This window comes from Pocillopora damicornis, chromosome 12 (genome assembly GCF_964200805.1).
Source record: "Pocillopora damicornis chromosome 12, jaPocDami1.2, whole genome shotgun sequence".
NCBI classification, from domain to species: Eukaryota; Metazoa; Cnidaria; class Anthozoa; order Scleractinia; family Pocilloporidae; genus Pocillopora; species Pocillopora damicornis.
In genome coordinates, this window is record NC_142681.1 from 5,854,651 (window position 1) to 5,878,994 (window position 24,344).

The following is a 24,344-nucleotide window of genomic DNA, read 5'->3' on the forward strand; positions in this document are numbered from 1 at the left end:
TTTGATGTACAAAACTTATTTTAATATAGTAATACTCATGGAGTACAACACATATTCTGGGTAAATACCAGGTACAATTTATATTACTTAGAACATTTTAAGTTGTATTTTGCCACTTGAAGTTACTGTGAACAACAATTTTTTTGGCAACAATTAAGTAATACTTTAAAATATCAGTAGGCCTTCTAAATATCAAGCTTTATAAAATATAACACTATTTTCTGAAAATTAGTTTAAATTTTAAAAAACAATTGAGCTTATTTCTTCTTCATTACGTCTCAAAATGTTAAATGCTTATCAAAAGTATGATGCCAAAAACAAATAAATATACTCCGTTTAAAAAACAAAATAATAAATCTTTGAACTCCTAGTGCAAAATAGTTCCAAGATTGAAAGAAATTTTAAAATTCTCCTAACTTATTCCTCTACACATATTTTAAAATTGCAATTTATTAACACCTAACAAGCTTCCACTTGAGTTTGATACAGGACTGAATAGTCAAGACTTGCACCATCACAGTAACAACTGTGTAAGGTACTTTCTCTTTCCCTTTTCACTGTTTCCATGCGATGCAGATAAAACCATGTTTGTCTGTCTATTGGCTGACCATCAACCAATGAGGAGGGGTTGACTTCCTCCATAAATGCTTTGCCATCCTCATCACTGGCAAGGTACTTCCCAGTGTTTATTGATTTAATAGACATATATTTGCTGCTGTCATTTACACATTTAACTTCAAACATGTATTTTTTGTCATTGGGTTGTTTGGCAACCAGTTTCTAGAAGCAAAAAATGAAGAACAGAATAGATTAAATTTAAATTTAAACTAATCTGAACACTGGTTCAAATCTGCCATGAATAATTTTCCAGATTTAATTTAGTAGTCAGGATGAAAGTATATAAGTGAATGCAAAAGGCTTAACAGCTATGCCTTAAACCTTTCACTTCCAAGATCTGATTGTTAATTCTCCCCTCTGACTGCTACACATTTCCTTGTATATTGGTTACAAGAATTTGTTGTTAGATCATGATAACAACCTCCAGCTGATGAGTTTGAGTATTCTCAATACCTGTTTACAAAATAATGATGTCTATCATAGAAAGAAGTTGCATGTTAATCACTTCTTGAAGCAAAAGGGTCTAAAGCTCTCCATTTTTTTAATGAAAGAAAAAGTTTTAAACAATAACATCCCACTCTTTTGAGTATAGGGAAGTTCATTCCACTTGTGAACTTCATACCACCTAGTTACAGCAAGGAGATAACACTGGCAATTATTCTATACCAATTACATGTACAGCATGTCTTAGCTTACCTGTAGAAACACCTTGTCCCCTTCTGCACACAAATAGTAGAGGTTGCCATCTAACTCAATACTAAAGGTATTTGCCATATATTGAAGGGATTGGTCAGCTTTAAAATCTAGGAACAGAAACACAAAAAATAAATTTACTAGACATAGAAAGTCAAATTGTATGCAAGTAATTGGCTCTTTACAACTTGGTTATTTCTTAAAATAGATTTCTGAACTGAAAACTGTTATTTTGTTTGAATGATAGGGTTCTATGCTAAGCAAGATTTTAAAGTGATGCCTAGAAAATAACAAACAAGGGTACACAGAGTTTCTTTGTATTATTATATCCAGCACAAACATTCAAAGAAATATTCACAACCTTTATACAGGTCAATTGATCGCCTTAAAAAATTAAATTCCATGTTACTTTTTGTATGGTCAGTAATAGATCACAGATGACATCAAAATGTGATAGGAACAACAAAATGAAACATGAAGCGTAGCTGAGTGTGTCAGTGATGTTCTCAGCATATTTTGACATCCACTATAATCTATTACTGTACAGACCGACGGCAACATTGAAGCTACGTGTTTTATATGATAAAAAAACTTAACATTATCACTTGTGAGATGTGTCATTTATGCATCTATCCTCCATTAGATCATAATTAAGAACCAATCAAAATGCATGGGTAATTCAGCTTGTGTTAGGAAAACGTTTATTACCTTTGCAATGGTTATTAATATCAATTGTAGTTAAGTGCATGGCTAAGATGGCTCTTTTGAATGCTCAATTTGAACCTCAAGTATCAGTGACTGGTGAACTTGCGTTTAATTCTCACATGAGTTTAAAATGCATAAATAATGCATTCACATTGTAGGTTTTTGCGTAGATTACGCTCATGATATGAGATTTCAGAGCCAATATGAAATGTATTAAGTTCCACGTGTACTTTACACCGTGTCAGTGCATGTTTGACATTTTTACACGCCGCTCGATCTACAGGTGTTGTAATGACTGCACACCCCGAATTAGCTTTTGTACATGAACTAGAGCTTCTTGAGAGCCTTACCTGTTCGTTCATTCCTGTGGCTTCCAGTAAACGTTATTAAGATTTGAAGGTCTCCGTGAGGCAAAGCTGCCATCATAAGGTTTCCTCCGTGGTCAAGCTTGTGTGTCTTTTTGATCATACGATTACAGGAAAGGATCTCAGTTACCTGTCCGGAGAAAAATTAAAGAAAAGGAATGTTTGTTAAGCTTTTGGATCTAAACAAAACACTTTATTACTGGACACAATCAGTGTGGGAAGAAACTTCACTCATTGAAAGAGAACTGTTAGAAAGATGTTCGATTAACTCGACAACAATTTTATCCTACCTGAGCCATATTTGCCAATTAAAGGTTTTCTTTCCAAACTTGCTCTGACGATCTTTGGCTTCTCTTGCCGTTTATAGCGAATCGCGTCGGAAATTCGATATATATACGAGAATTTGAGGAAGTTTATTGCGCAAATTAACACTGGGGGACTCCCCACAGTCACGCGGTCGACTTGGAAAATGAAAACGACAAATACCTCAGTTACTTCCACGGATTTTCCCATAAGCTAAGCTTCTATCAAATAAGACTGGTTTCTACGACTGCATATAGAGCATACAGGGGGAAATACTCATAATTTTGCCTCAAAGAACAAAATATCGCTACACTAAAACATTTGTAAAACAACTAGCCACCCAAGAAAAGAAAGCAAATATAATTTTCTGAAATAGAATTTTAGAGCTATTCTCGGTTGGCCAGTAGACATAGCTCTGAGAAAATGAAAGACTGAAACTTTTTGCCACTGATGTGGGAGATCGACTAGTATAAGCGCTGTTGCGTGATAATTCGTGTATTTTGGGACTGTCACGCAACTGTCTGTGTGACGTTAGGGCCGCCATATCAGACAAAATTGTCTGATATCACATGAAAAATATATGCGCTTTCAAACGCGAAGGACGAAAAAGAATACAGTCCAGGAACAGATGAAGCAAAATTTGCATTTCATGTATGAAAAATTTTAAACGTCTAAACGCTACAAGTAAGAGAGAAAATTGTCTATAAAATGAAAACATTTCATTAATCCTTTTATAAACGGAATTTAGCCACATGATTGACCAAATTCGCTATTTTTATTATGAAGACCAAGTGTATCTCAAAAATTTAATCTAAGCCAGTCAGGTGGCCTTGTTAGTCATTGCAACGGGATAATTTTCAATCGAGTGGCGTTTTTGAAAATACTCGAAGATACGTCATGCGGAGTAAATAGAATGTTAATAGCGAAGGTTGTTTAATTGATATCAAACGAACTTTTTTAAGTTTCTTGAGAGAGAATTTTAAAGTTTTTCTTACACTGCGATCAGGTTTAACAACAACATAACTTACTCTGGCATGGAGACAAGGCCTGTGTGCCCTTCGTTTACAAGTCAGGTACCTTATCCTTATTTAGTTCCTGAACAGATTTTGAATCTTGTTCCGGTCAATTGATTGTGATTAAAAAATAAGACAGTAAGTGAACCGTGGAGGGAAACTTAAATTAAATAGGAAGAAAAACAAGGCCAAAAAACTCAGAAAACGATGCGTCTTGTTGATCGATATTCCTGTTTTTAATACGTCTATGTTGCTATAGTCTACTGGAATTCATAAATAGAACAGTAATGTTATTATCGCAGAGCAATTCTTGCTTTTGAAATATTTTCCACACGCTGACTGACTGGATTCTACAAAAGAGAAAAGAAAAACTTTTGCCGTGGCCGAGGAGGTCTGGTTGTGGAAAATATCCATCCTTTCTACACGTTTAGGCATAGCGTGACTAATCAGACCACCGACACCTCCACTCGGGGAATGATACAACACGTACTTTCGAATGTTTACAAACATGCTTAGTCTGTAAAATCCCCGCTTCTGTGAGTAAAATTAAAAAAAAGAGAGATTTCTTATCCCTTACCCAAGGAAATTATTTCAGCCCAAAGTCGATGGAGAAATATAGATATTTGATGGATTAGTTATGGAAATGTGCTCAGTTAAAGATAGCTGAAATGGAGAACGTCACGACTTACTTATAACTTGCGCTATCTCAGATGCTAGCGAAATGCAAAAAAGTTTAATTGGAAAAAATTGAATGAATTCATTTACCTGTGGATTCGCATCCAGCTCAGTTTCATTAGATTCATTGGCTGATCCCGATTGGAACTTAGCCATGATTCTTGAAAAGAATTTAGAGATAGCTTGCATATCAACTTTGACGACCGGTGTTTCCTCTCTGTCGAGCTTTTGACTCTACGACACTCATGGCCTGGAAATTTTGGAACTTAGGTCATCTCAGGTAATTCCCCGCCAATAGCTGGGGCCAATAAGGGTGCTTTGGCGGTCACACCTCAAAGTCATGGGACATAAATGTAAATATCGGAAGCTATAACTAATTAGTTTTGATTTTAGTTGTATTATTCCGGACTCTGGACCCTTCCTATTTTAATCATCAGGAATGCACGGAGGCAGGTGAGGTGATGCAATAGTACGAGTGAACTACTCAATTAGTTTATTTCCTGTCACATGCAGGAGTTTGAAAGGAAACCATCGTAAAATTGAGGACAATTTGTTGGTTTTTTTTTTAAGGCTTCCGGATAAACTTCCTGCGTATATTGCGGCTGTGAATAAAAAATGATGATTCTTATGAAAGGGAGAAACCATTTATCTGTCTCTTAAGTATGCAAAAATCTGCATCTGTTCAGAGGTTGTTTTAATACTATGATGGATGCAGTACTACTAGAACCTAATGTAGAACTTTTTTAAAGAGTATTCGACTGGTTCTACCTTTAATGACCCCTTGGGGTATATAAGAGGAATAATGAAATCAAAAACGCTTTTCCAAGTTGTATGGAATCCATATTGCTGCTGATCTTAGGCGCATCTATTTTCACTTTCAGTATTAAACGTTTTTTTTTAATTGTGGCCATGGAATATTACGCTAATACTTTTAAGCTTGTTCTAATCCCAATTCTCCAGTGGATTTTTTCCAATTGTTTTGAGTCCATCGTTCCAAGTGTTTGGTCCTCCTCGCTTCACGTTATAGGTGAGTTTTACTTTTTTCCTTTTAGAGAAGGAGCTCAGATCAGAAAAATATTGAACTATTAATTTTTTTCGATCACCTATGAATTAAAGAATTTCTGATTGCCTTGACGGGTTCTGTCTGAAGAGCATCCATGTTTGAAAATCCTATTTACCTAGTGCGTTATGTAACTAGCAACAGGAATGAAAGGAAGAGCCCAAGGGATTTGGATACGCCGACAAGTTTATGGTGAAAGAAATAGCATTCAAGGAGGGCAGCTCAAAGCGAAAACGAAATCAAATTAAATAATTGAGAAGGAAAAGAGAAGTACTGCTCGAATTTTCCAGTAAATAAAACTGCATTAAAGGAGATAGGGATTTGCTAAAGCCAAGGGTTTACTCAAATGCGCCGTGCAATCATTTGGGAAAAAAGTCTCAACCGATCAAGTCATGAAAATTTTTCACAAGCTATGATCACATGACGTCTTTTCACGTGCTTGTCATCAAGCTGCTGAAGTAATGTGTTTAACTTTACGTGTATTTCCCTGAAAAGGTAACTACCCAAAAATTTGATGATGGATTATCTTCGTCCATTGTTTATAGTGGAAATAATCGGTAATTGCTACAGCTAGGGGAAAAAAAGATTTCATCAAGGTCAGACGAAAGTCAAGGAATTTCACTTTGAGACAGGAAAAAATTCACGATCTTGAAAGAAGTCGAGGAAAACAGAAATATGGAGTAGATATGAACTCATTCATCTTTTCGTAGCCTTTTTATGATGGAAGATGCTAGCTGTTATTAACTTTTCGTGATGTCGGTGTTACTCATGTACATAGCTTAGTACAGTCCGTAGATTCCTGACCAGCATATCTTCCCTACTGGTAATGCAAGCTCAAGTTGGTTTGTAAATTAAATTGAGCAATTATTTGTCACCTGTTTTCATTGTCTTCTAACCTTTCAAATTCTTTCGTTTATTTCATGTTGATGGAACGTGTTAGACTGATAGAATATTGTTGAATGAAATTGAACGAGAAGCTGATGTTGGGTTTTCAAGGAAATTAAATCTTTTTTCCACGTTACGTTGACCGGGAACTATCAATTTATGTACACTACATTTAACTTACTGAGAGAATAAATATATTAGTGGGTGCAGAAAAATGGCTGTAAGGGGACGTTGGGAGCCATCATCAAAACTAATACGTAAAATTGTTAATTCAGTTTGACAGCAAATTTTAAAATTTGTTCAGGGAAAAGTCAGGGAATTTCAAAAACTTATGACTGTGGCAACCAGTACAATTCCTGAGAGTAAAATTGGCAATTTGAAGAAATCACTGCAGCTGTCACAGATCCACCTTAAATTTCTCCGAATGGTTAGTAAGTTGCCGACGGTGAAGGGACCTTAAATACTTCTCTTGAGTCTGCAGTTTCGAGCTTAATTGCTTCCTGGACGGAAATTATCTATTTACAGATAGTGAGAGCGCCTTGCTTCACCTTAGAGAGACGTGTGAACTATCTTGTGAGCATCACATGAAAAAGTTAAGAATTTTTATCAAGTGCCGTCACCAACAGGTTGACTGATACGATATTACGAAACCAACAGTTTTCTTAATTAGTAATTGATATGTTTCTCATGTCATAAACTAATGATAATTTTGCTTTTGTATGAAGGATCTGAGGTTTGCGTATGTGTCTACGTGTGTGTTTTTTGCCGCACTCGGTGCTTTTCCCGAAATCTAAAGACGGATTGGTCTACAGGTCAATGAACGACCCGCCCCTTGTAGATTACCAGTCTCAAAAAGTAAAGGCGTCATGTAAACCAGTTGATTTAAAATTTTTAAAGAATTCATCATGCCGAAAACCACTCAAACAATTATAATATCTTTTGGCTCAACAAAATTAAATTTAATGGAAAAATCCACCGCAATGAACCTAACTTGCAACTAATGTATTATGTAGTAAACTTTGCACTAGGCAACTTCAGCACAAGCCAACAGCTGAGTAGCGTGTGGAAGCGGATACCTCTCTCGGCTCTCGCAGACTAACATTGAGTACTGGCGTCTGAAAACTGATAAAAAATCAAAACAAGGACAAAGGCCAAAACGGAGCTCGTATGCTCTGGAGACAGTTGCCGGATTTGCGTGACCGTAACTGAATGATTAGGACAGTCTTTGCGCCAGTGATGGTAGTAAGATACTTTTATGTCAAATCATTCTGCGGAAAGATAACACTTAAAAAATCTTAAAAAGATTAAAAAAGAGTGAAACTACGTGTTATTACGTAAATGTAACTATACAGAAACGCAATATACATTTTATCATTGCATTGCGGAAAAGCCTATCATGGTTTCAGCACTTTCCGCCGCTTGCACTTGATATCTGATATTAGGCACATTTTAATCGATTTTATTTCTGTGCGTTAAACAAAATACATTCGTAGATTTAAACTTAATCAAGTACAATAATTCTTATTCTCCTTTCTTTTTACGCTCTTAGAGCCAGATTTTCACAGGATACTAACCACTGACCTACAAACTTTTTCGGACAGATGATGATTACGTCCTCCAAGATAATCATAGCAGAAATTGCGGAAGGTTTGAGCATGTTTGTGGTTTTTTTTTTTTTTATCTCAGACACAAGTGATCAATACCGGTGTGTTTCATCGGTTAGGAATTAACTAAGAAAACTCACTGAATTATTTTGTCATCATTGTAAAACTGTCTTGCGTCGACTGAGTCGCTTACTCTGGTTTCCATAAGCCATTTAAATTCATAATTTTTTCTTTTTCATTCGACGCCGTGAAGAGAGATTTTTAAAGAGCGTGGAATTACGTGACATTTTGTGGGCTAACTAAGATATATGACAAAAAGATAAAAATACATTTATAGAGGAAAAGATTAGATTTAGAGGAAAAGTTAGATGTAGTCTCTACTCACGTTCCGCGGCATTTGTAAGCGATCCTCATCCTCGGCATTTCACGCTCTTTTGTGATAAATGGAAATATCATGCAACTTTGCAAATTCGCTGGTTGAATTGCGCTAAAAGTAATTATACGTATGAGAGGGATTTAGGCTGGGGTAGGCTTTTAAGCATCTCTTCGATAATTGGTAGTCAACGCTTAAAAGATGATCAAAGGACTTCGGTATTTTTTCGACTTCATCAGCAAAAAGCTTAGTTACTGACAGACCTTGAGCACTGTTAAGGGAGAGGAAAACTCTACTTGCTATGCCATTGTAATGATAAATGAAGATCTCGGTGTAGGGTCTGAAAATAGATTCAAGTTTGAACCTATACTTATTATACCAAGAACCAATTTTTGCATGACGTTGTACGAAATGACAGCTTTATATGATACGCTGAATACTAAACGCATTTTGGTGGTTCTTACCCATGATCTTTTGAAAGACAGACGACGTCACCATAAACAACATTTAGCTTTTTTTGTGAAATAACACAAGTAGATTCCATGTTGCCGTGCGTCTGTACAGCAATAGATGAAAGAGGACGTCAAAATTGGTGAGAACATCACTGACACATTCCGCAGCACCTTGTGTGCCAGCTTTTTGTTCGTCAGTACTATATTTTAACGGCACAAGGTCATCTCGTTTTGAACAATCGAACAGCAACATGGAATTCATTTGTTCATCTTTCCGAAACGATAGACACCATGACGATCATTAAGACTCCAAAAAATGGTCAGTGAGACTATTTTATTGCTGTCAGTTTTATTGAGGCAACGTTTCGCTATTGAGCGCAGGAACAGGCAGGTGAAGGAGCACTTTTTCTATGAAGTTTATGGAGTTTCTAGCTCTGGCTTTCAGCCTATGTCTTGCAAGTAATACTGTAAATAATCCTGTTCGTTATAATTTTTAATAATTTCTAGTTAAACTGAGAAGTATTTTAACTTATGGAAAATTATCCTATTGTATCTGAACTGGATAATTTTATCAACCCTTTTACGATGTACTTCACCTCCTTAACTAATAGCTTTAAAATCAGCATGCCTTTATTACTAATTCATTTTCCAGCTTTGGTTTTTCTCTGAAGTAAGTGTCTCGGTGTCTGTAGAGTTACACTTCTCTACTTAATCAGAGTTCTTTCTATTGATTTTTAGCAGTTCCCTCAGAGTCTCCTTCCCGTTGATCTGCGTTGCACACATCCTTCAGACCCTCAGAGTTTCCTCCTGCAAGGTCTTCTGTTTTACCCTGGTCATGGTCTCCTTCCACCGGTCCTTCATGTTTTCGCCTCTGTGAGTCTTCCCTTTCACCCTGGTCAATATCCTCAGTTATGTGCTGCTCTCCTGGACCTTTCGGGGCTTCTTTTTCCGAGTCATCAGCAGGCCCACTTTCATGGGCCGTGGTCTGCTTTTCACCTGTATCTTCGTGGTCGTTGCACGAAACACTCAAACTCAACGAAATCTTAGTATACGTTTTGTGTTCTTGAATAAGGTCTGAATGCCCTTGTTGCTGATAATCTAAGAAGGAGAACCACATAGCCCGATCTTCAGGTACTCCATTACTCATTTTTTTGCCTGCCACCTTCATACTGACGTTACCATTTTCTTCACAGTATAGGTACTTCTTGTTTTTTACGGACTGGATTGTGAAGTAGTTATCGTTATTGTTGACCCCTTCGAGAAAGAACAAATATTTTTCGTTTCCGGGAAAGTTTTGAAGTCTCTGTGGATAAAAGAAAAGAAAAGAAAGAGGTACAACTCAATGAACAGAAGCTAAATATCACCCAAAATATCACATAGAGTGATCAAACACATTTTCAAATTGGGTGGTTTATTTTCTCTGTACTGTTTTCCATAAATTTTCTTAGGACTTAAAAGGGGAATCGATCGAGAGCTTCGGTAGTTGGCGATCATTTCCGTTATTCTCAATTAATGTTTTCGAAAGTTGTCGAGGCCTGTCGAGGGCCGACGCAAGGTGTCGGCTACTTTTCGTGTTCGTGTCGGGCACTTTTGAGTCAAAATTTCGTTTGTTTTCTTTAAAACAGTGAGACAGTTCTTCACAATATGACTTATACAACAACAACAAAAGATAACGATAAGTTGCTATGTTAATCTCTTTTACGAATATTTGACAAATGAAGCCTTCGATAAAACGAAAGAAGATTAGATTTTGGCTCTGAAAATGCGACAGAATGCATCCGGCTTTGCCTCGACAAACTTAAACATTTTCCGAGAACCCCTTCACCTCCCTGTGGCTAATTTTTGTAGAATTGATTGTCTTCTTGAGATATCCTACTAAAGTATTGCACTTACACGAAGGATCACATCAGGGCGGGCCTTCCTCACAGCCAGGTAATAATTGTCCTTTCCTGAACAGTACTTAGAGACGTTCGAAACTGTGTCTTCGTCTTTCACCAAAAGGAACGCTATAAGTAAAGCAGATGAGTTCGGAAAAGCTCACTAAAACAACTCTAGGCGATCTCTCAAACGTGAGGATTGTAAAATACGCGAAAAGCAAACGGCCATTCATTAAAAAAAAAAAAAAACAGGACTCGAGGGTTAATTATTTGCAATATCCAGTGAACAGGTGGCAAGAACAGAAAACAAACTTCAGCAATAGGAAATCATATAGATATTTATAAAGAACGCTGAGAATATCGAATAGAATAGATGTACCAAATAGGATATAATAGCAAATTCTAAAAACCAGATTAAAAGGAAATGTATAGCAGCTGGACAGGAGAATTGCTGATTGGATCAAAAGGATTCAACAACAGTTGACAGTTGCCTACAACGGGTAGCAAATGTAGTTTACACGCCTCCCCTTACTAAGTGGTTGATAACCCTCCACTCAACATAGTAAACAGAAATCTTATAATTCGTCTCTACTAAATTTCTTGAAAGTCTCCTCTTCACCCTTTACACCCCAACATCAGTATGCATATTCTCCTTACTGTCCTCTACATATTTCTCAATGTACTGAAAAGGAGAATTTGTCTCACAATCAACAACTTCTCTAACTGGTGATCATTTCCTTTATTCTCCTGACCTTAACCTGTGATTTTGGGGAGATATTGTAAGGAGAAATTAAATGCTTGTCACTTTCAGGGGTCAAAGGGTTAAGTACCGTGCACATTTAGGAGACGACTGGGAACGAGTCGGGCTCTGTTTCCTTACATGTTAGTTGATCGTGCGGACTGGTTCCTGTGAAGTTTACAGTTATCGTTTTTTGACCTTTTCCATGTTCATGAGCCTTCAAGAGGTTGCCATCAGGTTGTCCAGGCCTGAGTGGTATGTCTTTACGACAAAGTGATTGTACACAACAAAGAAAAGGTCTCTAAAAGACACGTAAAAAAATTACCATTAAAGTTGCTTTTTATAGATTTCTTTGTAGTTTCTCTTTTCTCTTGATAACCTTTCACATATCCTTTTCTAACAATGTTGGTCGACATGAAAGTAACTTACACATGAAAGACGCCCTTAACAATGAATTCGAGGTTCATGTTTATGAGCTTCAAGCTGTATTTGCATGCCCTTGCGAGTTTTCCTTGGAAAGTGCTTATTATATTAGAAAGACTATCTTGAGTAGAAATGATTCCTCTTGTCCTTTACAAGAGTCATCTTAACAAGTCCTCTAAGTTGGCAAAATTTGTCATCGAAATACTTCTCTCTCTAATTTCACGGGCTCCAATTCCACTGGACATTGATTGGAGACTCTGGTCATTTTTTCCATCGACACTACATAAAGAAACTTGAGAAGGAAAGCTTGCTCATGGAAAGAAAGCAGTTGCAATTGAAATTAAGGGTGAAAGTAGAAACTATTTGGGCCACAAGGCAATGTTTGCTAAATTATCCATTTCGTGCATCTCGAGTTTATGTTGACTCACTTAACGTGCGTTGCCGACCATTAATCGACCTTAATCGGGTACAGGACCTTAAAAAAGTAATACCAAGAAGAAAGACTTAGGCATTCTGACCTCATCTTTAAGGTTTCTGGATGCAGTAAGTACTTCTTCAGTACGCAATTCCACAGACATTCCGATGCCGTCTTCTTTATCTTGTTTGGTTGGGGTTGTCTCAGCTCCTGCTGTTTCAGAATCCAATTTTTCCTTTTTCTCTGGACATCCATTCCACGCTTCCTCGTTACTTCTTTTCTTTGAAGCTGTCTTAGGATGTTGTTGTTGAGGCATTTTCGAGTTTATCCTACAAGAGTCCCTCGGAGGAATGTTTCCAGGAGTACGAGATCTTTAGACAAAACTGCGGTGAAGAAAACGGAAAAGCTTTTGTTTTCTCATGGGATTATGCTTTTGAAAGTGTTCTCATTTACATGCTTCTGTTTTGGAGTTATCCTAGAAAAAGGGAGCTCAAGTACAGATTATTTTGAGACGTGCTTTTATGCAACTAGAGATCGAAAAGATTCCAGGCCAGTGACCTGCGGCTGGTTTTGAGAATCAGCAGTGAACATTAAAAAGAAGACGCACGTGGACAGAATTTGATCATCTCTGGGCCTTTTCGCTGTCGAAAGATTCTAGCCCACTTTACTAGAGAGAACTTTCCACCACTGCACGCCAAATTTGGCAGATTGTGCTCAATTTTTTTCCTCTAAATCAGAGAGTGACGAGCGACTCTGTATGGCACTTTGAGGAGCACCTTAGCTAATCCCTTGTGCGCTCAGTTGGATTCACGTGTTTGGTGTGGCATTCAAGTCTAAGGATCTTTTGGCGTTCAGAAATGTCTGAACAAGTCATGCCTCGCGCCAAGTTATTAATGAGTTGCCAGTAATTGGATTCCTGTGTTTGCGCAAAGATTTCTGGGATCGCCACCAGACAAACATTGCAAGTGGATGGCGAAAGGTTGTTTCGACGTCGAAAAAAATCGATTTTGGCGAGAGATCATGGCTTTTTACTGCTGTTTTGTTCGAAATGGGTGTGAGTAATATTGATACAGGGGAAATGCAAGGTTTTATTTGAACAACCGTGAAATATGCTGTAAAATCTAACGATTAACTTTCCTCCATGCGCAAGGGTTTAGTGAAACTGACTTCGCGTAATGATCTCGAACTCTAGAAACGTTAGCTTTAGATCGCCAAGAAACAACTCAATAAAGCCGTCTCAGTTTTATGTACTTGTATTAAGTCTACATCTAGCTTTTTTCTTAGCTTGGTAAAAAAAACAAACAAACAAAAAAATGCTACAACGGCTACCTCGAGGCAGCAGAAGTTTAAAATTGTGTGCATTAAATATTATCGTGATACATTAGTGAGTAAACACCTACATTGTCTCTGCGTTGTAATCAATGAGATTTTACAATTTTATCAGTCATAGACCTTGTGCAAGGAGAGAAATGAATCGGTATATTTTATAACATATTTCGTGGTAATGCTGACAAAAACTTACTCTTCCCTCGAATCAACATTCTCTCAATCCATTTATGATAAAACTGCCGTGAAAAAGTGTTGATCTCTCTCCAAAATCGTTTTTTTGGACGTCGGAACAACCTTTCGCCATATATTTCCTTCTAACAACTTGCACAGTTGGCCCCGTGGCGATCCCAGAAATCTTTTCGCAAACACAAGGATCCGATTACTGGCAACTCATTGGGGATTGTCTGTTGAATCGTGTAGTTAGCGTCAGCAGGCGTCACTGCAATCAATCTTTGAGAAGAGTCACGACTCTGTTGCTTGACATTTAACCATCAATGCAGGAATTTTACTTTCTTACTTGTACGAGCGAGCTTATCCATAGCGGATTCCGTGCGTAACGGGAGCATTGTCCGAAATGTAAATTTCAGCAACATTTTCAATCATCTAGGTTACTCGTGCGTAAAAGGAATTGAACATGACATTCTTTCGGCGAAAATCAAACATGTACTGAGTTGTCGAGGTTTCCCAGAAGAGTTGCGATTTAATTTCTTCCTCCTTGGAAAGGGAGTCGGTAGGTGAATGAAATTTTGTAGATTAGAATTTTCGTGACAATAACAATATTTCATATTAGGTACTGAATAGAATCAGTAATTTGTTATTACCAATCTTTTTTGCGTTTCAGATCACGCATATCTGAACTCGCGGATAAATTGATAAAAAGTGACAAAATCCTGATTTCATAATGTTCTCATGTGCGAACTTACAGAATGTTACCAGTTTTACACATACCTGGCTCTTACTTGCGTGCTATGTTGGAACTGTGTTTATAGGCACTTGTAAGCCTAACTGTGAATTAGTTCGTTGATAACTAGGCCCTTTATCCTCTAAAAGTTCCGGCTGCAAAGGAAACACAATACCTTGATTTTGTTAAAACTTTTTAACTTGTCATTGACGCAAACAGGCGTGATTCGGTGCTCAATTTTTCCTGCACACTCGAGGTTGAATGGATGGCGATCGCAATTCAGCGCTACGGTGCATGTTTCGGATGAGTGGCCTTTTTTACTGCGATATTTCCGCTTTGATACTTGACTTACAGATTCAGTAAAGAGAAATGACGTCTTTCACGAGCGTTGAATATAGAAATCTATCTTATGTCGCCGTTTGTCTACTCAGAACGAAACGTGGCGCACAAGCTGCGGACGAATGTGTCATTAATGTTCGTAACACCAGTTGACGTAATCTGCGATCGAAAAGTGACCGGACACTGGACAAAATGGAGTGTTTTTCAGGCATGATCTTGCAAAAATTTTCAAGTGCTAATGTTAGACAAAAGGAAGTAAAACAATGTACTTTTACAGTTCATAGGCAATAATTGCGTCGCGTGTAATATTCAGCTATTTGTGTAAACTTAAACAGATTCTTAATTTAAAGGGAAAAGTTGTTTGGTGAAATAATTTAAGATTAAATTAGGACCTGAGTTTTTTCAACCTATCAGAGAGATGTATGGAACCATTAAGGTGGGGCTAAGATTACAAATATGATTTGTTTGAGTATTCTCATTACTTGTTTGCTGGGTAATGTCTGGATATTAGAGGGAGAACTTACATGTTAATCATTTAAATGGTTAAAGAGTTTATTTTATTCTTACCTTTGACCGATAGAGGCAATGGTCCACAACAAGCGGAAACCCTCCCACGCGTAAGAAAGGATGTAATCAAGTAGAAATCCCGGAAAAATGACCTAAAAGGTTTACAATTTGATAAAAATCAAGAAATTGAGAGTGCACACTGAAGAGTATTTTAAGAGTGTCAAAGTCGGTGCCAATGTCCTTCAGTCTATACAAAGGTGATGTTAAAGAAAGTGTTTGATGAAAACTGGTGTTAAAAGAGATACCTATATCGAACAATGAGTGATATCGACCTTTTCTGCACAGTTGTCTTTTAGTAATTTTACTTAAACAAAACGGCTACATTGGAGACTAATTGTAGACAGGTGTGCCCAAAGCTGGAATATTGAAAGCTGGGTTGAAGCCTAAACGTCTTCCTGTTTGCATTCTTCAATACTACACCCTTACACTGTTTGTTACGTTGTTTTGACCGCACAGAGCTTGATGTTGTCTCCAGTGATCCTTAAGTGTGAGAATGTGACGTATGCTTCCTTTTCCGCTTGTTGCGGACCATTGCCTCTGAACCTCGAACCAGGAAAGTATTGGAGTGGACTGTCAATGGCCTGGACTAATGGAGGCAAACTTGCGGAAAATTTAATCGCACTCAAAAGTTGCGTTGCAAAACAAAATATTACTTTAGACGTAAATTTCATTTTCTTTGGAAGTGTCGTTACCAGAGAAATTTCACTCATCCCGACCCTCTCATCCCTGCCCCAAGTACCGAGGGGGTGAGACGGGGTTAACAATTTCTCAGAATTTGTTTGTTTATAGGTGATGCAGCTAGACAAAGAATTCAGTTTGTGGTAGAATTTGTATGCCGCACCTGGGAAATATGCTGCGAACTACTCAACAGTCATACACAACAACATTCATGCTGATAGTCCTCGTTATAGGTAAGAAATGTTATCACTTTCTAACGAATTCGTTGTGAATTGTTTGAGGAAACAACTTGATCATTTGAACAGCTCGTTTGCATTCGTTGTAAACATGCTGACGAAGGAAATGGGAAAATTACGGTGCCCTTTCGATTTTGTCTGGAAAAGCGCTTGAAAATAACTTCTCCATTTGATTTCCCCTTTGCTTAGGGGCGAAAATTTGACAATTCCTATCGTTTGAGTTTCGGGGAATTTTCTGAAAGTTTTATATACCTTTGCCAAAACAGCGCACATGTGCCGATCACACTGGCAAATGTCACTTGAATTTTTTTTTGATGTCTGATAAGATGAGTCGGTGGTTCACCTTGACTAGGCTAGAAGCTGCATGCATACAATTTTCTGTAATTACTTCATTTAGATTGTCTTAGTTATTTTCTGTGATACTGTCGTCTTTCAAGGTGATAATATTTGTCCCGTGGCAGGAACAGGCAGGAAACATGGTCCATATTAAATGTCGAGTAATCTTTACCGCTTTAAAATCACGAGACTTTGCTAGAACTAGGTTTTTACGTCACTCCAGCATGCTTCGAAATTCTCTAGCTCAGCTGTTATAGTTGGTGAGAAATCAGTGCACAGTTAACCAGCTCTTTGGCAAGGAATTCTCTTGCTAGCAGTTTCGTTGCAGTTTTAACATGTCAACGGAGAAAAATTTGGTCGCGTGATGTCAGAACTGTTTTGTGCGATTTTTTTAGCAGAATTTTGATTCAAGGAAATCATTGTTACAAAACAATGCCTTTTTTGTGCACATGTACGGACGATGCTAGCTGTTAAAAGTTACTGAGGGCTTTGCAATCACCTAATTTCCCTTACCTGCTAATCTGTACGATAAATTAAATAAGAGCTCATTAATTCCTGCGCAAAACAAACAAATAAAGAGTGTGTTCTGTTATTCGCCGCAACTACGTAGGAATGTTATTTTTATTGTCGAATTATAGCTGAGGGAGAAATGATATGATCCATCCAATCCTCAAAGGATAAGGTATTATATGCCAGTAGTGGTTAGGTAGCATGTGAGGGGTAATTAGCCAACGTAAAAACATCTTGATTATTATATTAACAACTTTTTAAAGGGTTAAATTGTTTGAAACATCATTTCATGACAAATAAACTTTCCAAGAATTTAGGTTAAAAAAATGAGTTGATAAGTTATGCAAATCTTTCATAAATAAGCTTTCCAAGAATAGTGAATGTTGTAATTAAATTTACAAACATTTAAATGAATTAGTTATGCAAATCTCACACAACAGTTTTTCCTTTCCCCATTGCTTCCTGCTGTCTTTGATCTCACCAATTAAATACGGTGACAAGAACACTTAATCAGAATATTAAAGCACTTGCATGTTAACAATATGTCTGCAGGCTAACAGTCAAAATACTGGTAAGTTTCTTTTGAAACATACCTCACCTTCCATAAAGCCATAAAGGACAGAAGAACAGTCCCTCAGCAGGGAGGGGGGGGGGGGGCAGGTGGGAGGTGGGCTTACAGCCATAGAGCTAGTAAAGACTTGAAGTTTTAAACTTTCAAAAAGGATTATGCCAAGCACTTGAACATGGCTCAGACCTATTCCAGTTTCATTATTCTTGGTTGGTTTCATGCAAAAAAGAGCATCATGGCACAAAAGAGTGAAAACGTGATTTTCACGCAATCCAACTGAATCTCTCATCATGGAGAAACTGGTGAGAAATTGTCCAAGTTGTCCATCAGGAGAAGGACTGCTTTATCAGCTTTATCAAGGTTTTCCTCTTCTTTCAATATATCGTTTCTCCTTTACAATTTTTGTAGGGTTAGCAATAGTTGAACCACGAGTCCAAATAATAAGTCCAATAAAGAACCAAATTATCAAGTCCAACCAGTCCGTCTTATTTAACTGTACTGTCAGTTTGGAAAAAAATGTCAGTGGAACAATTCAGTGGAACAAAGATGGTTTTTTCATTCCACCCACTAAGAAATCTCAACATTGGGCAAGTTTTGAATGTGGTAAGTATGCAAGTGACTTTTTGAGTAAGAAAGCCAGGAGGGTTTTGGAGACTTTAATCTGAAGCAGTAACACCTAACAGTGATTAAAAATCGGGGATAACCTATTGACCCTTCAACTCTAGGAAATGATTAACATGCAACTTCTCCCTTCAATGTCCTTACATTATACAGCATCAGGTAATGAGAACACACAAACTCATCACATAGAATTTGTTATCTCAATCTAACACCACAAGGAAATGTGTAGAAGTTGGAAAGGAGAATCAACAATCAGATCTTGGATGTTAAAGTGTTAACCATTTATATATAAATGGAAAATAATTCAGATTAAACTAAAAACCAAGTTTAGCTACATCTCTAATGAAACAATGTAGCGATGGGTGACTATGAAAGAAATGAAATTTTTGATGATTAGGTGATAAAAATGTAGATAGAATAGAGTGATGGATAGATAGCTTATGACAAAATTGAAATAAAATAGTTGAATTAAAAAAAAAATAGATAACTAAAACTAACATTTCCCTTGTCTTCTGAGGGTTGATATATTGATTTAAATGTTGATTTTCTTGAAAGAGGGTCTCCAAGCAGAAGATGAAGGAATTTATAAGTGCACTTACTTGGATGGTGAGAGTGATCAAGTGGGAGTGTGCCTTGCAGGTAATAAAGTTAACTGATGCTCAATAAATTAACTCTTTTCATTCCAACATCAATCTGCATATTCTTTGTATTGTTCTCTATACATTCCTTAAGGTGCTGAAAAGGAGAATATGTCGAGAGCTTTGCATGTTTGTCAGGTTGGTTCAAGGAAGGACCAACAGAGGAGAGGCCTCTCTAATACAATTCACTGTATTTTGAAATCTTCCCTGCATGTAAAATAATTTATCTTGAGCAGAAACCCCAAGAAAACTACACTTATCGCTCATTCTTTGGCAACAGATAGCTAGCTATAGTGAAAACAGTATGAATTCCATTCCACTAATAGATATAACATTTTTAGTTTTGTTGTTGTAACTTACAGAAAAACCACAGGTGTGGCCTCTTTACCACACCAGTCCAAGAAGTGTTCATTTGGATTATGACACTAAACTGAGCTGTTTTGCTATGGGATGTCCAACACCAGACATCATTTGGTTTAAAGATAATTTACCAATAACTGCACTTGGCAAAGACCATCACTTTTCCATTGACACTGGGACACCCCAGATTGGAAATCGTACATCAGACTTGCATATACACGCAGTTCAATTAGATGATAAAGGGGACTATGTTTGTGCAGCTCATAATGCTCTTGGAAGTTACAACTACACAATATCACTTTATATTATGGGTAATGCTGTATTATATTTACTTATTATGATGTTAGGGTCAGTTCAATATATTCTAACGTGTTTCACATCTATGCCAGTTGCAAAATAATTTGTTAAAAATGTTTGAAAATATGATGTTAAATACAAAGCAAAGAATGGAGATAGAAACAAGTGGAAACTTAAATCCAAGCTAGGTGTCTACAATTTGCCCCTATGAATTTTGGACAGCTAGTGCTGCTGCATAAATTAACATTTATTTTACAAACTTTTATGCTGTTGAACCCACAACAGCACAAATTAATAATTGTAACTTATTTTTTCATTATTTTGTATTATTTTGTAAGAGCTGAACCAAGTACTTTCTCTCCACTTACTGCTTAACCTTGATTATTTGATTTTGCAGAAGATAATAAAGGATATCTTCCTACAATAGAAGCACAGAAACCAAAGTACACTGCTGAAGTTGCTACCGACGTTACCCTCTTTTGTGTGGGGGAAGACGTCAAAAAGGCCTTTAGCACCTTTGTTTTTTGGAAATTCAAAGGAGAAACACTCTTAAATTCTAGTAAACACTACACAGTAAATGATTTTTACACCCATGAGGCAGGGAGTACACCTAAAGTACGAACAGAACTCACCTTGTTAAACTTGAGCTATGAGGATAGTGGAAATTACTCTTGTGTGGTGAAATATGGACGTGGTATTGAAAGTGATACAGTTATACTTGAGGTGGTTCCAAGAGGTATGAAACCATTTTGTTATATAATGAATTTAATAGGATAATGTGATTGACTTGGGTGTGGCACCTCCAAAGAACTGTTTTGCCAATCATGACTGATGTTTGATCAATATTTGACCATGCCTTTTGATTGACTGTATTTTTTTCCCATGGTTAGTGGCACAAGTGGCATTTGACACATTAACCCTCACCCTTAAAAATAGTACTTCTTTTAAAATTTACTTTGTGCTTCTTTTGAGAGAACCTAAGCTTACAAGCCATAATGGATTTTATTTTGTTTCCTTGCTCTTAATCTGGTATTTTTTTCTTTACCAATTGTTACATTTTACATGTAATGGCAAATGGAATAAATAAGTTTTGTACTGATCAGTGATGGTACACTGAAAATGATAGCTGCAGGATAGGAATTCAGGAAGCCACCACCCAAGCTCACCCCCTTTCCCCCTCCCCCACCCATACCCCATCCCCTTCCCCTTCCCCTACCCCCTCCTTCTTTGCCTTACCCCCTCCCCCCTTTTTACCTTAAGGTCTGCATCCACTGCTTTATGAATTAAAATATTTTTGTTTACATCAGAATGCTTGATAAACACTAGTTTTTGTTTCAAACCAAAAATTGAGATATTTGGGTGTAAAAAGCTATGAGTGAAATGAGGTAGCTAGGCCATTTGATTATTTATTTATTTTGGAACATTTTTACAACATTTGAAAGAAATGCAGTGGTTAGTAATCATTCATTACTTTTTAATCTCCAGATGGCAAGATGAAACTATGGTTGATTATTGTCATTTCTCTTGTGGTGTTTTTGGCACTGGCTCTTGTGGTTTTAATCTTTGTTTTGTGGTGCAAGAAAAGACACCGGCAGAAAATGAAAGCTGCTGCTGAAAAATGTAAGCGACTCCATTTTGATGATAAAAACATATAGCACAAGGGCATATTATACTGCAAGTCATCAGGGGCACTGTGAATATGACAATTATTCCCTCTTTCCTTGTGCAATCCCTAGCTTAGGGGAGTAGAAAAAAATATCCTGGCCTTCGATGAACTCAGGCAAGTAAAGCATTTAGTAAAGAGCTCTGAGTTAAAGCTGTGTGTGGACACTTTTAGGGAAATTCTATCAACTGGCACCGTGTTTTGTTTTGTTTTTTATGTAAAAAAAGGCACTACTTACAACTGACATTTGTGAAGAGATCTCTCTCTTTTTTACGGCAGGGATTTGTTGGTCCTCTTTAGCACTCTCTCTCTCTCTTTTTTTTTTCGGGGGGGGGGGGGGGGTGATACTCTGTCTTGCACAAGCCATGTAATGTGCCCATGACTCCCCTCAACATGGAATTGTTGCCAGGTGTACCTCGTTTTAAAGATTATCAGCATGGCTCAAAGTGCCCTTAGATATATCAAAATTAGCATGTTACTTTTGAAAACGTGTGGTGGTGCTACTAAAAAACCATTCTGCATCAGCGCTCCCGTCTTCGCCGGAAATCTCCATTGGAATAATCACGACCAGTTATGAATTTCAAACTGAGATGACGATGGTATCGCATTTGGCTTTGAATCGTGGACCACTGAAGATTTCAAGTAACGCGCGAGATTCGTATCACGTCATTCCCAGAATGCCAGTTCCCTTTTCGTTTGTCTGAGAATTGATCGTAGAGTCTAGACTTGGTATTATTTCTGTTAGTTTTTCTTATGGAAAATTAATCGGGCATACTCCCTTATTGTATATTTTGAGTTTTTTGGTTGAGTTACAATTTTGCTCACTTTTTTTTTCACAGATGATAATGAGGATGGCTTCTTCACAAAGGACGTGTTCATTTCGTACAGTGGCAAAGATTACGATTGGGTAAAAGAACATTTGATGCCGCTGCTAGATCACAATCAAATCGATTATATAATTCATTCGCGCGATTTCGAGCCGGGGAAAGCATGGATCGAGAACATGGCTGACAGTGTCTATAACAGCAGAAAAGTGATGTTGATCATGTCCGCGAACTACCTAGCCAGCGGATTCTGCAAGGATGAGATGTACATGGCCACTCACCGAGAGTCGGCGAAGAACGATGCTTCATTAATTGTTGTGCGCATTGACCCCAACATCAAAACCGCTGACCTACCAAAGATCCTACGGCACCGCACCTTCATCGACGTGACCAGTCAAGAGGAAGTCACCACTTGGAAGGGGAGGATTCTAGAGTACGTGCGCTCAGATAGTAGACCTGTACCCCTTCCCCGGTCTGCAATCGAAAGCGTTACGTCAAACGAAAGCATGCAATTTTCAGACACGAGGACTCTTCTCTCGATTTTTAAGTTGAAGAAGAAAAAAAGGGAGCAGAAAAATCTGAGTAATGTTGAACGAGAGCTTTCTTATCAAGTTTGATGATTACGTTGATTCACGTCATTGTTTGGCAGAGCTTTGTAGCCTCGTTAGGGTAGTTTCGTCAGGTATATCGCCCGATACTCGACCATACTTGATCAAGGGTCAGTCAAGATTTTTGCAAAATATCGATATGCAATCGGTGTCGATCGATGCAATTTTCGACTTTCGACCGACAATTGAGCTATTATCGACTAAGTATCGAGCGACACATCGGATAAAACAACCCTAGCGAAAAATTATCCGATCAAAGGTCGGTGTCCATCATTTCGCCATCATACGGTAAAAAAAAAACCCGTCAAGCATGAATTTAAGTTTTTAGATCTCTTTAGCATGGACTTCGATCATTGATGTAGCATGAGGTCCTTTAGTTAAAACTGTACTGTGCAGTATAAATTCAGGCAAGATTTGCGCGCGCTCATGGTGTGAAGGGTTTTCTTGGATAAGGTTCAATGGTTTCCTCGTTTTAATACTTTAAGTCTATTTGTAATTCAATCCTTAAAAGTTTTATTAGGGGTATTTGACTTTGACTGTTATGACTGAGCGTCAATTTTTTGAAAAATCTCAACGTTGTTTCTCAAAGTAGGTATGTCTGGATGATGCCGACCAGGTTTTGCTCAGAAGTTATCATTCGAATTTCGTTGTCGGTTTTTTGTTCTTCTTTTGTTGACGCAAACTATAGTTTGTTTTTATGACGCGAATTGTCCAGTAGGGGTGCAGATGGGGCTACCACGCCCAGTAAAACTAAACATATCTAATGTTAAATTAAGCATCTTTTAGAAGAAGTTAGCAGGAGGAGACGTTGTAGCAGAAGTGTTTGAAGTTAGTAGCGGCTTCTTAGAAGACGCAGACTTCGTGGTGTCTTCCCTTGACCTTGGTATGCTCGCCTTTCCCCCAAAACAACATTGCAACACACACGAGAAATGGTGACGCTTCCTTCCTTCCTTCCTAGTCAGTATGATAATCTAGTACCCAACCCCTGGAGAAATCTGGGATTATTCATTCCAATTGACTCCTCCTAAATCCTCTCGAGGCCTGATCAGGTGGTGTTAGGAATGCGGCGCAGAAGATAAAAGCGTGTAAGCCACATACAATTGGTTTTGGTTGTACATAACTCCTTGAAAAGCAGTTTGTGAGTATACTGGTAGAAAAAGGGAAACGATCGTTTACCAGTTCTGAATGTTCAACAAATTCAGCCAATGTTTCTCGCTTTATGATTTTTTTTTCTGTCATTACTAATAATATTTAAAATAGTATACTGTTTTGTATACTTTGAGGAAAATGTTTGACCTTTTCCTTTGCTATTTAATTTATATGGTTATTAGATTATTTAAATGCAGTCAAAATTGCTCTGGCATGTTATTATTGACCTACAGGTCAACTGACACTAGTCTTTGAGTCCCAGGTTTTTAGAGTAGTCGAAATGGAATGTCTAGCTCGTTATCTGATTGTAGATAATTCTTGCTTTGTACTGGATATCCATAGACTTTTGTTTTGTTTTATTTGTTTTTTCACAAATAAAAAGGTTAAAACTTTAATTTCAGAACTCTTTGTTAAGTTTTGTCTTAAGCTAAACAAAGAGCGCTATACTGCCATTAGCAGTGGAACGCCAGTGGCAGTAGAGACTATAATCTAGTCTTGAGTCTGAAAAGGAAAAATTCTT

The 24,344-nt window shown here is 37.5% G+C and overlaps 3 protein-coding genes across 9 annotated transcripts; 1 reads left to right on the forward strand and 2 right to left on the reverse strand.

Moving 5' to 3' along the window:
- LOC113670638 (uncharacterized) lies at window positions 1-4,628 on the reverse strand. Of its 2 annotated transcripts, none has more exons than XM_089189041.1 (4): window positions 4,463-4,628; window positions 2,367-2,511; window positions 1,315-1,421; window positions 1-780 (listed from the first exon to the last, which is right to left on the reverse strand). In XM_089189041.1, the coding sequence occupies exons 1-4, from the start codon at window positions 4,559-4,561 to the stop codon at window positions 460-462; spliced, it is 672 nt and encodes a 223-aa protein (XP_089045167.1). In that variant the 5' UTR covers window positions 4,562-4,628; the 3' UTR covers window positions 1-459. The 2 variants fall into 2 exon arrangements, with proteins under 2 accessions (XP_089045167.1, XP_027042612.2); XM_027186811.2 differs by lacking the exon at window positions 4,463-4,628 and adding an exon at window positions 2,672-2,781.
- Window positions 4,629-9,078: 4,450 nt separating this feature from the next.
- LOC113670600 (uncharacterized) lies at window positions 9,079-14,993 on the reverse strand. 4 transcript variants are annotated; one of them, XM_089189771.1, is made up of 6 exons: window positions 14,783-14,993; window positions 14,478-14,585; window positions 12,304-12,583; window positions 11,504-11,663; window positions 10,640-10,752; window positions 9,079-10,049 (listed from the first exon to the last, which is right to left on the reverse strand). In XM_089189771.1, the coding sequence occupies exons 3-6, from the start codon at window positions 12,514-12,516 to the stop codon at window positions 9,471-9,473; spliced, it is 1,065 nt and encodes a 354-aa protein (XP_089045897.1). In that variant the 5' UTR covers window positions 12,517-12,583; window positions 14,478-14,585; window positions 14,783-14,993; the 3' UTR covers window positions 9,079-9,470. The 4 variants fall into 4 exon arrangements, with proteins under 4 accessions (XP_089045897.1, XP_027042562.2, XP_089045898.1 ...); XM_027186761.2 differs by lacking the exon at window positions 14,783-14,993 and having other exon boundaries at window positions 14,478-14,753; XM_089189772.1 differs by lacking the exons at window positions 14,478-14,585; window positions 14,783-14,993 and adding an exon at window positions 13,723-14,085.
- LOC113670630 (uncharacterized) lies at window positions 13,952-24,219 on the forward strand. 3 transcript variants are annotated; one of them, XM_089189769.1, is made up of 8 exons: window positions 13,952-14,259; window positions 16,126-16,247; window positions 18,073-18,267; window positions 18,841-18,924; window positions 19,286-19,594; window positions 19,978-20,316; window positions 21,066-21,200; window positions 22,083-24,219. In XM_089189769.1, exons 2-8 carry the CDS (start codon window positions 16,169-16,171, stop codon window positions 22,682-22,684), a joined length of 1,743 nt encoding a protein of 580 aa, XP_089045895.1. In that variant the 5' UTR covers window positions 13,952-14,259; window positions 16,126-16,168; the 3' UTR covers window positions 22,685-24,219. The 3 variants fall into 3 exon arrangements, with proteins under 3 accessions (XP_089045895.1, XP_089045896.1, XP_089045894.1); XM_089189770.1 differs by having other exon boundaries at window positions 14,151-14,263; XM_089189768.1 differs by lacking the exon at window positions 13,952-14,259 and having other exon boundaries at window positions 15,979-16,247.
- Window positions 24,220-24,344: the final 125 nt, after the last annotated feature.

Excerpts from the sequence above, each read along its gene's own strand:
- LOC113670630 (XM_089189769.1), top strand. The coding sequence starts at position 16,169 with ATGCCGCACCTGGGAAATATGCTGCGAACTACTCAACAGTCATACACA. Across the intron at positions 18,925-19,285 it reads AGTGGGAGTGTGCCTTGCAG|AAAAACCACAGGTGTGGCCT; the intron begins GTAATAAAGTTA and ends TGTAACTTACAG. Across the intron at positions 19,595-19,977 it reads AATATCACTTTATATTATGG|AAGATAATAAAGGATATCTT; the intron begins GTAATGCTGTAT and ends TTGATTTTGCAG.
- LOC113670600 (XM_089189771.1), bottom strand. The coding sequence starts at position 12,516 with ATGCCTCAACAACAACATCCTAAGACAGCTTCAAAGAAAAGAAGTAAC. Across the intron at positions 10,753-11,503 it reads TCCGCACGATCAACTAACAT|CGTTCCTTTTGGTGAAAGAC; the intron begins GTAAGGAAACAG and ends CTTTACTTATAG. Across the intron at positions 10,050-10,639 it reads GCCCTGATGTGATCCTTCGT|AGACTTCAAAACTTTCCCGG; the intron begins GTAAGTGCAATA and ends TTTTATCCACAG.
- LOC113670638 (XM_089189041.1), bottom strand. The coding sequence starts at position 4,561 with ATGCAAGCTATCTCTAAATTCTTTTCAAGAATCATGGCTAAGTTCCAA. Across the intron at positions 2,512-4,462 it reads AGCTGGATGCGAATCCACAG|GTAACTGAGATCCTTTCCTG; the intron begins GTAAATGAATTC and ends TTCTCCGGACAG. Across the intron at positions 1,422-2,366 it reads CCACAGGAATGAACGAACAG|ATTTTAAAGCTGACCAATCC; the intron begins GTAAGGCTCTCA and ends TTCTGTTCCTAG.